Source organism: Schistosoma haematobium, chromosome ZW, assembly GCF_000699445.3.
Source record: "Schistosoma haematobium chromosome ZW, whole genome shotgun sequence".
Taxonomy (NCBI): Eukaryota; Metazoa; Platyhelminthes; class Trematoda; order Strigeidida; family Schistosomatidae; genus Schistosoma; species Schistosoma haematobium.
Genome location: NC_067195.1, coordinates 82697050 through 82710440, shown reverse-complemented (window position 1 = coordinate 82710440; position 13391 = coordinate 82697050). Strand labels below are relative to the sequence as shown.

At 34.4% G+C, this 13391-nt stretch overlaps 1 protein-coding gene across 2 annotated transcripts in view; it reads right to left on the bottom strand.

The window, feature by feature from the left end:
• Positions 1 to 13391, bottom strand: part of SIPA1 (Signal-induced proliferation-associated protein 1) — a gene marked incomplete at its 5' end in the record, with an annotated part of 160168 nt that overhangs the window by 35970 nt on the left and 110807 nt on the right. For both annotated transcript variants that reach the window (XM_051212474.1, XM_051212473.1), the window contains 3 exons: positions 6 to 648; positions 3219 to 3350; positions 10650 to 10756. In XM_051212474.1, the coding sequence (XP_051072656.1) occupies positions 6 to 648; positions 3219 to 3350; positions 10650 to 10756 (882 nt within the window). The remainder of the gene's footprint in view (positions 1 to 5; positions 649 to 3218; positions 3351 to 10649; positions 10757 to 13391) is intronic.

Here is a 13391-nt window from a genome sequence, read left to right as displayed (position 1 = left end):
CTCACACTTTTCTATTATGTTCAAATAAACAAGCAAATATCGATGTTAATGGGATAGCTAAAAGAATTTTATTAGCTAAATCTGATGATATAGTATATGGAGCAAAAATGACTAACCAATTTCGATTAATACCAATTTGTGTTTCAAAATAATGATTATTGGTTAAAGGTCTATAGACAGAACCATCTGTTGAATATATATCCTTACTATTATTATTATTTAATAATGATGATGAATTGGGTAATAATTCCATGACTGAATGCCATCCATCTATTTTTTGCCATTTTTTTAAACCAACATATAAACTTTGACCAAAATCAAGTAAATTATGAAATGTATTTGATAAATGAATATATTCATTAGATTTATCTAAATAATTTCCATGATAATCATAATTTGTTTTTAATAATTCAGAATGATTACGTTTTACAGGTTGATGTATTTTATATAAATCATCAAATGATTTTGGATCATTAACATTATTATTATTGTTTTGTTGATTAAATGGTGTTATTCTATCAGAATGATATTTTATAGGCATGAATTCACGATCTATTGAAGATGAGGTTACATTTACACGAAATTTTATTGAATTTTTTAATTGTTTTAATTTATCTTGTGAATGTCTTCGATATAAATGCATTTTACCTGAAATAGAAAAAAAACAGTTAAAAAGAGGAGATGAAGAAGAAAGGAGAGAGATGGAGATAAAAAAAAAACACATTCTGTTTAGTTTACGAATATGAATGATAGGTTTTTGATTGAGATCATGAACCAAATGATGTTAGACCAGCATTGAAAACCTGGAAACATTGGACGACCAAATTGTCCTATTGCGGGGCGCCTTGGTAGTTCGCATCCACGATCCCGCTCGCGGGATTCGAACACAGGGCCTTCAGCCTCGCGCGCGAATGCTTAACCTACTGAATCACTGAGCCGACCATCCAATCCACGAAATTTTGCCACCATCTTTCATTGTACTGAGGTAGATACCTGTTTCTACCCGACACGGATTAGCTTCACTAGTCACGGCTTCTCACTAGACCTTTGAGAATTCCCTCACGAAGCTAGTCACTAGTGAGCATATGTTAATTATCAGTATAGGGGTTGTGGAGATTATTAGGCTGTGACCAGTGGAGCTAATCCGTGTCGGGTAGAGACAGGTATCTACCTCAGTACAATGGAAGATGGTTGCGCACTGTCGTGGATTGGTTGGCGTTAGACACTAACACCATTGGATGCCGGCCAGCTCAGTGGTCCAGTAGGTTAAGCGTTCGCGCACGAGACTGAAGGCGCGCTGCTGAGGAGTCCCACAATAGGACGATTTGGCCGTTCAGTGCTTTCAGGTTTCCAACGGTGATCTAACTTCAATCGGTTCATGATCTCAATGAAAAATTTATTAATCTCCATAACCCCTATACTGATAATGATAAGTTTGTTGTTTGTTTGTTTTGCCAAGTATTAATAAAATCTAGAGAAGTAGTATAGATTAGAGAGTTTTGTAAAGTATAAAATTTCTGAAATATTGTGTACTCATAGAAAACGTTGAATAAAAACTAAACCATTTTAAAAATTAAATAAAACTAAAGATGCGGATGCTCCCAAATGACCTACTACGGCAGAGGGTCAGGAAGGTCAGATCTTCCTATCGAAATGCTCTTATACGTTCATGCGTATACAGCCACTGTAAGGAAACTCATATTCACTACCTTCTCACGGCATTGCTGTTGTTTACGAAATTGAGAGGATGAAAAGTGAATGTTCGGTGCTTTAATCGGGTTGGTGGATATGGAGGATCCAACTAGGTTAGTTGGAAAACCCTGATTTCAAACAATGGTGCACATGGACTTCAGGATCCTGAGGAAGTAAACGGCTTATGAACCAATCGTTGGTCACCGGCTACGATGGAACTACATCTCCTGACGGTGGTCCATTGACTTTTGAATGAGACCTTTAGGTAGAAGGCTTCGTGTGTGGCCCCTTACCCGGGCAGTATCACAGCCCGCACACAAACCAAGTGACTTGTGTGGCGCATATGTATTTGATGCCTCTTTATACCAACATTTTTGTGTTCAAATTAATAAATAAATAAAAGGTGCGAATTTATAAGTATTTAGATTTTTAATTTTATCTTTGCTGAAGATGCGTTGAACACTTATGAGTAATATTTAACAAATATGAAATATTATTGAAATCATGAATCCAAGTTAGACGAACATTTAAAATCTAGAAGTACTGGATAGCCATTTCATCTTAGTATGAAATTGCTTAGCAGTGTACATAAACGACTCCACTTCCAAGATTGGAACCTAGAAACTTCGGCTTCGTGTGTTAATCCTTGATTTCTTGACTATTGACTTAAAATCCAATGGTGCATCTAACAATGACTACTCATGTTCTCTGCAGAGGAACATCTTATTACTGAGCAAATAATAACGACATTATCTGTATCTCATTTGTATTTAAGAAAATTGAAAAACAACCTGTCATCAATACATCAAAAAGATTTTCAATTTACATTTGGATAAGAGTTGAAAATAATTTCAAGTGTAGAATACTATATATAACGGAAATTAGTTGTAGTGACATTAGTTGTTTTCATACCAGTAATTATTCAAATGTTACGGTATAAAAATAACATTGTACGATTATGTTGAGTAATTTCGGTAGATTTACAATTGATTTGTTTGTTAATGATGGATATTATGTACAATGTGACTAATGAAAACATGAACATGGTTGATGGTGGCTAGTAGTGTAATCCAGGAGGTGTATTTCGTCCTATTCGGGTCTCGCCAATCAGATGTACTTGGATTCTAGAGTTCATGTTCACGCCGGGACTCGAACTCAGTTTCATTCTCTTTAAACGCCTTCGCATCATCTGTTTAGCTATTGGGTCTAGATAACCACTAGCTTGTGTTTATAATGCTTATGACTTAAGGCAATATCAAGGTGGTTCGCACAGGATGTACAGATACCAATAAGAGACTGATCAATTTCACTCCTAAATACCAATAGGAAGACTCAACACAACCAATACAAAATCATGAACATGGTTGTTTGGAAAATATAATTTTGACAAATTACTTTGTAGTTTCAAATGATCAGTAAGCAGTTACAAGTCATTCTTAGTTCATATTTGTATACAAATATACAATATAAATTATTGTCAAGGGACAATTAAATGTTTCAATTGACTAAACATAATTTTTTCTTACCATGTTTTAAATTCTCATTCTCTGTATTAATTGTATGTTCATTACAGAATTGATGAAGATAGTCTCTTCTTGAGCGTTGCATAATTTCACGAAATTTTGAATATTTCAATACAGCATAAGCTGCATTAATAGCTAAAAAAAAGAAGTTCATTGAGATAAAAAACAATTATTACAGATTAGATGTAACAATATTGTAGTATATGCTACTTATGTCGACAAACGTAAGTAGTATGAACACCAATCAGAAGAGGAATGCATGGCAATAGAAAGCTATGAAGGTCAACTTTAAGAAAACGGAAACGAAAATGGAAAGGAATTGTGACTTGAAAGAATCGTACAAAATGTGAAGCACAAATAATAGAATTTTGCAAATGAAGGTTTCAATGTTTGGTTCTCGTATTTTTGCAAGAGATTCTGTGATTTTCTGATTATCCCCATGTACAATACTATAAAACAATGAATGGACTCATTTATTATTGATTTACCATTGACATGGGGGGAAATCAAATAAAGTATCATGTGCCCCGCTTCCAGCTATACTGCATATATGATGACTACCTTAACTAAATCGGGACATGAACTTATAATCTAATCGGTGGAATTCTAACAGCTTAACCAATAAACCATTGTTCTCAATATATGAAGTATATCTAGTCAATAAGTACACAAGTAAAATTGCACTCAAATTTAATCGAATCATTTATTCTGTATGTAGAAGAAATTTACCCGACCGTTGTTGCTAACTTGACGTGATGGTCGGGCTTGCCTATCGTGATGAACCAATCGAGTTATACTGGCTGGAACAATCGATTCTCAATGTCCTAACATGTCAGTTGAAGAGCGATAAGACTAATAGCAGCAAACACAAGGTCCGAAGGCGAAGTTGTACTGCTGACTGTACAGAGGTGTGACAGCAGTAAGGTGTTTCCTTCAGACAGCCAGCATAACAGCGATGCTACCTTCCCACAAGGAGGGGTGGGGTTAGAAAAGGTCGACTCTAAAAATGCACACCTCCACTTATCCCACGGATATCCATCTCCGGCGGTAAGGTCTCAACAAGTACGGAGCTAACACAAAAACTACCCACAAAAAGGTCATGTGTGACCGACGTCAAGCAGTTGTCTCTTGGGCACTGCGGTCACGCTCTCAGGTCAATAAGACCACCTCCAATTCAATTTCCTTTTTAGTTATCTCTAGAAGAACGCTTCCACAGCTTGGGCAACCGGGAAGTGATAACCGCCCCCACACCTCTAACAGCACTCAAGACCATTGTATTCATAACCAACCTGACTGAGAAGAAATTCAAAAGTTAAATACTATTTATTTCATGAGTTTGAAACTAGGACGACAAAACTTTGATTTTCAGTAATTACCAAGATGAAATCAGCTTATTGTTGTTCACTGCTTTTACATAAACAGCTTTTTGAAAGTAACTTACTTCAAAAAAAAAAGAAAAATATTTTTATCTGTTTTGTTAAATAGTCAGAAAATTACCTTGTAGAGTATATGAATAACTTAGATTATTCACTAATCTATACTAATCCATAATAGGTACTATAAAAGGTTATATCTGAATGTAAACAGATCTATAGATTATAAACAGTTAAAATGATTGTCGATATTTACTGTAGCTTTGAACAATGTGATTTTGTTTATAAACGGTATGATTTGTTCATGTATATCGAGTTAAAATATATGTTTATGAATCGTTAATAATTTAGCTTGATAATACCGTTGATAACATAGTTTTGCATATTGCTAACTTAAATAAACTGAAATTAGGTGAATAAAAGTCGTATTATAATAATTAATCACTCAGTAATAATCAGTGTCATGTTATCTAGCATTTAGAACTGATTAAACTCGATAAGTCAGATTAAACTTTTCCCTCTAATCTAAATGATCTAATAATGTGATGAACATTGTTTGAAAGTAATTGAAAAGTATTAACTAGCATAAACTTTTGATCTTGGTTTTTATTCAACGAATTATACTACGATATTAAGTCATTCCAACTGCTGGGATATTGAACTAAAATAGTATGAAGTACTGGTCATTTACCATAGTTGTCTAGGTCCCACTGGAAGTCTGTTTCGAGTCGAGTTGCATATTGGCGATGTCTGTGATTGTAAAACTAGATATTATGAGCTTAAACATTACCAACAAACTATCTTTCAGTTAAACATCTTTGTTACGACGTAAATCTAAATCATATGATGATGTATACATTAACTTTGGAGATATTTTCCTATAATATTGTTGAATTAAATCGAGAATCAGTAAATTAATATTTACATCTAAATCAAAGTGATTTATAATATTTGAATAATCCATAGTTGATTGACAGACAAACAATCGAGTATAACAATCATAAATAGTGTAGGCATAGATAATCTGTAAAAAACCCAATATACAAACTAAACATATCATCACTATTGTATAGCATGGAGCTTATCATGTAATACTTTTGGAGAGACCCTGAAAATTCCTTGAAAATGATCCGGTGGGGCCCTTAAAGCGCTGAAAAACATCTTATCCAATCAACACTTAATAGAGGTTTACCAGAAACATTTATAAAGTGAGAAGTCACATTTCCGATTAGATGACTATCTAACCTGCTACTATGTTTAGAAGGATACCGGGACTTTCCAGAAGCCCAAGGTAATCTAAAATGCTATAAATACCATAGATTTTCTGTACACAAAAGTGCCTTAGAGTAAAGTGTTCTCATATATTTCGCACCTTTACTCTCGTGTTCAAGTTGCTGTGTAGATTTATCCTGAGGGTTACTAGAGGAGTTTATGGAAACCGAGCCAAGCGTTCAAATTAAAAGACTTGTCAAATATATCCTGGTTATCAGTATGAGTATTTTATTAGATGGTAGTTGGAAGTAGTCGACAGGAAACCCTGGACCCGGCTTTCGTGCTACTTGGCAATCGTCAGCAAGGTATACCCGTAATCTTGAGGGAACTGGTGCTCCCTGACGCATTCGACCTGCACTAAGAAAGACTTGAATCACATGACATTGATCACCACCCAATGACTAATCAATTGTGAGAAAAATTGTATTTCTGACGTTTTGTGACTTAATGTAAGCCACTACGTGATAATAAATAAATAACCAACAATTAAATTACCACAAGTTTAATTAGTATAAAAGGGAATAATGCAAAATACTCTGATACACAAATTATTACAGTGACAGGTCATACATATTCACTTTGATTAAGAATAACTTGACAATGACATATTCAAACTTATTATGATTTTGATTGTACCAAAAAAATTCTGTATTGTTTCCTTTGTACTATTTAAACTTTTGTTAATTTAATTTCGATTATTTATTTATTCTGAAGAAGTGTCTTACCTTAAGTCATGGAACGTCGGAAATATAAGTTTCCTACTCGTTGGGATATAACAAAAAATATTTTTATCATTAACTCTATCCAATGCTCAATTTATTTGAAATTATCAAGTCCAACCTGGTCACTGATACCTATAACAATTATCTTCATTTCAAGTTGTTTACTTTCTCTATGAAGAAATAAAATTACTTTTCATTCTCTTTTAAATCTTATATACGACAGTTAACGTATAACAAAGTATACACTAGGATAGATGATGGCTAGCAGCAGAATCTAGGAAGTACGTTTCGTTCTATTTGGGATTCGTCAGCTGGATGTACCTGCATCCGAGAGTTGAAGTTAACTTTGGGGCTTGAACCCAGTTTCATTCGCTTCATTCACTTAACTACTGAGTTCAGATAGCCACTAGCTTGTACAATAAGGTGAAGTTTGTTTGAGTCTTCCCACTGATGTGTACATGAACTTTGGGACGTAGTTACATCTAGCTGACGAGCCCCAAATAGGACGGAACACTCGTCCTGGATTCCACTGCTAGACACCATCTATTCTCAGGTCATAATGCTTGTGACTTAAGGAAATGTCGACGCAATCCATACTGGATGAACATATGTCAACAAGAGAGTGATCGATTGCGGTCTCCAACATCAATCGGAAGATTGATGTAAAAAAACCCATACAAAAATAAATTAAGTTAATATACTTTGTTTATAGGTTATCCTTCTAAATTCATTGCATGATCTCAATTATACAGATGACCGTTTGTCGGATAACTACTATACGTTATATTACATTCATACAGTTGGATGTCTAAATACCATTTGGACATGTAACTATGAGACGTTAAAGTGCAAACGTTATTTCTGGAAGTATCATTTAGTGTATGATAAATTTATGGATTTGTTTTTAATCCTCCTAACATGTATCATTTCATCAACTGCAAGTAAGCCCTTGTTGTATGGATATCTTTTGCTATTTTTCAATACATGTTGTAACCAGTTGCTATACATTTCTCTCGTTTGTGGTCAGTTAAAATGTTTTTCATGATTGTTAGGTCCAAGCTATTATAGTTCGGGTATCTGTTCAACCATCATTGATGTGATAGTGACTCATTATTTACCACACTTAGAATTAAAACATTATTGACGAGTAATATACACTATAAATTACACAAAATACTTTAAGGAATAACATTGTTATGCCATTCAGCTAGTGAGTTATTTTATTGCAACACATGAATATTGGTACAAGAGAGCGACAATATATATGCGCCACACAAAACAATGAGAATTCGAAGAGAAATAGAAAAAAAAGCTAAGGAGTGCAAAAAAAAAGAGAACAATAACGAGGAGATTGGTGTAAGGTAATATGGTAGGAATGAGGGAACGGAAAGGTACAATCAGAAGAAATCTTTCGGGTAAGGGAGACACAACCACTTTTTATGAAGAAAGTAAAAGAAGGTTACAGCAGGATCGCCACTGACTTCTATTCTGAGCCTTATCTGATAACGTCTCTAGCCACTGTGTAGCACCATCTCTCAGACCCCAACCAGGGAGTCGTGAAGGACCAACACAAGCCAGTCCTTTGCAGCTTTCTTTCATACCACGACACCACGTCATGCACTGACCACCTCTCCGCTTCTTCCAACCAGTCCCAGAGTCGGTAACTAATGCACGACGTGGAATTCTCTGGCACGACATTCGGAGAACATGTCCAAGCCACCGAAGTCGGTGTTTCAAGATGGTGACATCGATTGCATTATCATCTCTGTGACCGAACACACGATGCCAAACCTCTGCATTACTGACATGGTGTTGCCACTGGATGTCAGCAATCCTTCGGAGACAGCGATGATCGAACACAGAGAGTCGTCTAACGTCCTCAACTTGGAGAGACCAGGTTTCACAAGCATAGAGCAAAACTGCTCTCACCGACGCGTTGTGGATCCGACCTTTTACAGCCAGACTAACATCACGAAGGCGCCAAAGGTGGCCCAGATTGGCATAAGCCACTCTGGCTTTCACTATTCGTGCATTGATCTCATCACTCACACCCCCACCAGCACTTATGCAGCTACCCAGATACACAAACTTCTCGACTACGTCTATCTGCTCAACAAACCTTATATAATTAAATCTAAAATACATCAATTATATAAATGTCTAAAGAACACGAAGTTAGTTACTTGCCAGAGCACAAATGTGTCTTAGACAAACAAGGGAAGTAATTCTATCAGACGATTCGATCATTTAAAGGTAAACAACCAGTAAATTAATTAAACCTTGCACAATCACACCGTAAAACACTAAGTGATTAAATCCTTAAGGAATATAAATTAGTTACTTGTTGATATACCTCAAACAATCTAGGAACATAATACTATGGTCAAATGATAGCCTCCTGTAATCAATTCAAGCAGCAACAGTCCGGACTGAAAGAAGGAATAAGATAGAATACATAAACGAAGCGATTGAGTAAAACTAAATTAAGAGGGTCAGTAAAAACTAAACGACGAAAGCGATATATCAAGAAAACTGAAATCGTATGTAAAATAAATAGTAACTTTACATTTAAGGGTTAGGCAAAAGATTAATGTTTAATAAAATATATACATAGAACAATAATCATACATTCAAATACTAAAGATCTTACAATAGTAAGTTATTGCTCTTATTTGACTGTGAATGATGTTCTAATCCTCCTTTTTTATTCGTCAGGTTACTTGTACGAAAAAAAAACAGAATTTTGCGAGTACTGAAAAATTAGCGTTTTTAAAAAAACTGGGTTTTTCAAAACTAATGACCTGGAATTCAGTAATTGAATGGTTGTTAATTAGTCAAAGTACATTTGATAATCAACTGGATGAAAAAGAGAGTGGTTCAGTCGATGATGTTATAATAAGCCCATTCAACTATTTTATTATTTGTTTGCTCACTGTAATTTAGACATTTAATCCACTATATAAATTTATGTGTGAGTTTGATTGCATAGCAATCTTTATCTATTCTCCCATTGGTTGTAAACACAGACAATTAATAGTTTCATACACATAGTTCCCTTTATCATTTTGAAAAGAGCAAGAACAAACATTCTAGCAGAATAGCATGAATTCATTTTTTATTTCGTTGGTTCTCGTCAGCTGCTTACAACCTGTGGTATTTAAAATCATAATTAATGGGTTTAAATTACTTACATAAAAGAGTTTGATTGGAAGTTATATTAAAGACATATTCATATAGTATAGCAAGGGTGTAATTAAATTTAATAGACTGAATATGTGATGAAAGAACATTGTGACAACAGTTCAAAGGGTTAGAAACAAATAAACCTTGATAGGAATAAAATGAGTAGAGTTCAGTTGATAAAATAAGATAGTTGGAATAAAACTCAATGGTGTAATAAATGCAAGAAAGAGTTTAAAGAAAAAGAAAAAAAATTATTAAGATATAACGAAGGAATATTAATCACCAAGGCAAGGAAAGAATAATAACCATCTCCTTTTGAACACATAAATCAGGCTTTTGGCGCCTGATAGCAACTGCTTCAGCAAACTTCAGAAGACTGAAGTTTGGCTGCTTACTAATCACCTTGAATGATTGTAGGGTATCGACCTGATGTCCTGTATCAAGAAGATGTTTGGTGATTGCACTACTTAGAGTCTTTCTTTCTATTGTTCTGAGGCTTTTTGGAACATGTTCAAAAAATCTGAGATATGCCCCAATAGTTTATCCATAATCGGTTAACACCCTATAAATATATATGGATTTTTAACACACACACACACTCAATCGTTTCCCTGTGCACTTGCTTACTGCACACTTGTGCATTTTACTAAACTTCAACAATAACTCATCTCTATAACTGTTAAGGCTTTTAAATAATCTCGAGTAAATTCAGAATACTACTAGGAGATTTAGCCCGTGTTAAATACTCAGTTAACGAGATACTACCTATTAGAGTCAGATATAGGAGAAATGTACCTCTACAATCTATAGTTTGTCATTAATCTGACTACCACTGTATTTCATAATAAATCTTTTCTTAATTAAAACGTTCAATATTAGCTTACCTTTAGTTAATAATAGATTGCCAAACGATAGATGATGTTCAAATAAATAATCACTTGATATAATTGGTCCAAATTGTGGTACATCTTTCGCTCGACAAACAGCTACACTGTTTGATTTAAAAGAAGGTGAATAAAAAACACAAAAGGGAATTATTTTCAACTATTTTTGTAAACATAATATTTGTGGAAAATAAGTAACAGTAGGTAATGAAATTAGTGTAGAATTGCGGAGATTGTTGAGTTTTAAATGAGATCATGAACCGATCATTGTTAGATCATCATTGAAAACCTGGTAGCACTGAATGACCGTCTCATCCTAGTGTCATATAATTCGTACACTAAGACATTTTTGAAATGAAACAAGTGTATTTTAGTATTTTCAATCAGTAATCTAAATATTGTAATCACTGGAAGATGTGAGATGTGTTGGTTTGATTCTGTGAGATACTGTGGTTATTCAAATGTAAGAAGTTTGGAACTAAGCAGAAACAGTTGTCAAACGTTTCTTGGTTTTGCAGCTATTCTTTAATTAGTTAGTTTTTATCACAAAAAGCCTTGACAACTATTGTTGAACAACTATTAAGTTAATTTATAGCTGTTTTATTCAGAATTAAAGACATTCAATGTTTTCATGTCTGAGTAATATCTTTATATTACAGACCTAATTTTCTGTGCCAATCATTAGTTACATACATATAATCACTGCCAAATGTTAATGAGAAATATTCCATAAAAATCATTTGGACAAGTTCTATGGTAGAATTAAATACAGTTAGTGAACTAATATTTAATACCCTATTTCAAATATTAGAAATTGTCTCATTCTATTTATTTATTTGAACACAACAATATTGATACAAAGGGGCACCCAATACATATGAGACACACAAGTCACTGGATTTGTGTGTGGGCTGTGATACTGCTCAAGTGCACAGAAACCTGGAGTCCTCTACCTAAATGTCTGGTCTACAAGGCACTGGACCACCGTCAGGAGATGCAGTTCCATCGTAGCCGGTGACCAACGATTGGTTCATAAGCCGTTTATTTCCTCAGGATCCTGGAGTCCATGTGCACCATTGTTTGAAATCAGGGTTTTCCAACTAACCTAGTTGGATCCTCCATATCCACCAACCCGATTAAAGCACCGAACATTCATTTTGCATCCTCTCAATTTCGTAAACAACAGTAATGCCGTGAGAATGCAGTGACTAGGAGTTCCCTGACAGTGATTGCATACACATGGCCATGTGACAGTATTTTGAGAGGCTGTAACAGGGCATTTGTGGGCTCATTATCAATGTTTTACTTCTCACTATTTTTTGATATTTTAAAGATTATGAAGGTTTATCTTGTTTATAACATTTTACAGACTAAATTCAATCTGACAATGTTTTTCTTTAGAAACTTGTCTAATTCTGTTACATTTTGACGTTGAAGAGTTACACCACATCATATTATGGTCTAATATTATTCCCTTTGAGTTCTATTGGAATCCTACGAATAAGTGTTTTATTTTAGTTAACCAATCTTCAATGCATAAAACAGTAAACACATAGTATTCTGTCAAGATTTTATAATTTGTTTCAGTGGTTTGCTGTATCTATGTAATTAATCACTATTACATTAAAGAAAGTTATTAAAACAATATCTCAAATGAATCTGTTTAGATTTCATTCATAGGTAATTTGCTGAAACTCGATATATATTGTTGGGGTGATCCGGCAAATTTCTCGCAAAAGACAAGCAAGTATCAGGAAACATTAAGAAGCGTTTCATCCAATCAGCGTTCATTTGAAGTTTTAGCCAAATATACCAAAGAAGCGAAACGTCACATGCAGAGGTTCTGACTGGCTGATTGCTACACTGCTACTATGTTTAGTAGCATTCCAGAAAATACTAGCAACCCAAGGACATTAATCTTATAAAAACCCTGTATTTTCTGTATTGAAATGAACCTTGGAGTAAAGTGCTTGTCGCGTACTTTGCGTCTTCTCTCTAGTTGTTCAGGTCGCTGAATAGTTCTAGCTTGGGGTTTACAGAATAGCTTAGGAAACGAATATAGCGTTCAATACGCAAGATTTATCATATATATTCTTGAATTCTTTTCAAGATACATTCATTTTGTTTTTCTGAAGAGTTTATCTTCACAATCTGATTATTGTATCATTCAGCAAGTTTTGTATTGATCAAAATTAAAAATAACAGTTCATATTAATTAGATTTATGTGTAAAATATTTTGAGAAGGCTGTAATGTAAAGTGTATCTGTCATAGTGTAGAATAATAATTATGTACGTATATATATGTACATTAAATTCTTTATTCTAGTAAGTGCTTTATTAGCAAGGTTGTTTCCCACGAGATATTTTTACTAACTCCATGTCCAACCCTCCTCTTTTACCTGCAGTAATCCTGAAAAAGCTACAGGCGGAGAACACTAACCTAATCACACATGTTGGAGAAACTCTGGAAGAGATCGTAACCTTCATGTACCTGAACAGAATTATCGATAAACAAGGAGGATCCGATGTACAAGTAAAGGCGAGGATTGGCAAAACAAGGATAGTAATTCTATGGTTGAACAACATACACTACTCAAAACAACTGTCAACCAATATCAAAGTCACAATACTCAATATGAACGTCAAGACAATTCTACTAAACGGAGTTGAAACTTTCAGAACTACCACAGTTGTCTATGCATGATGCTCAATGTCCGTTGGACGGATACTATCAACAACAA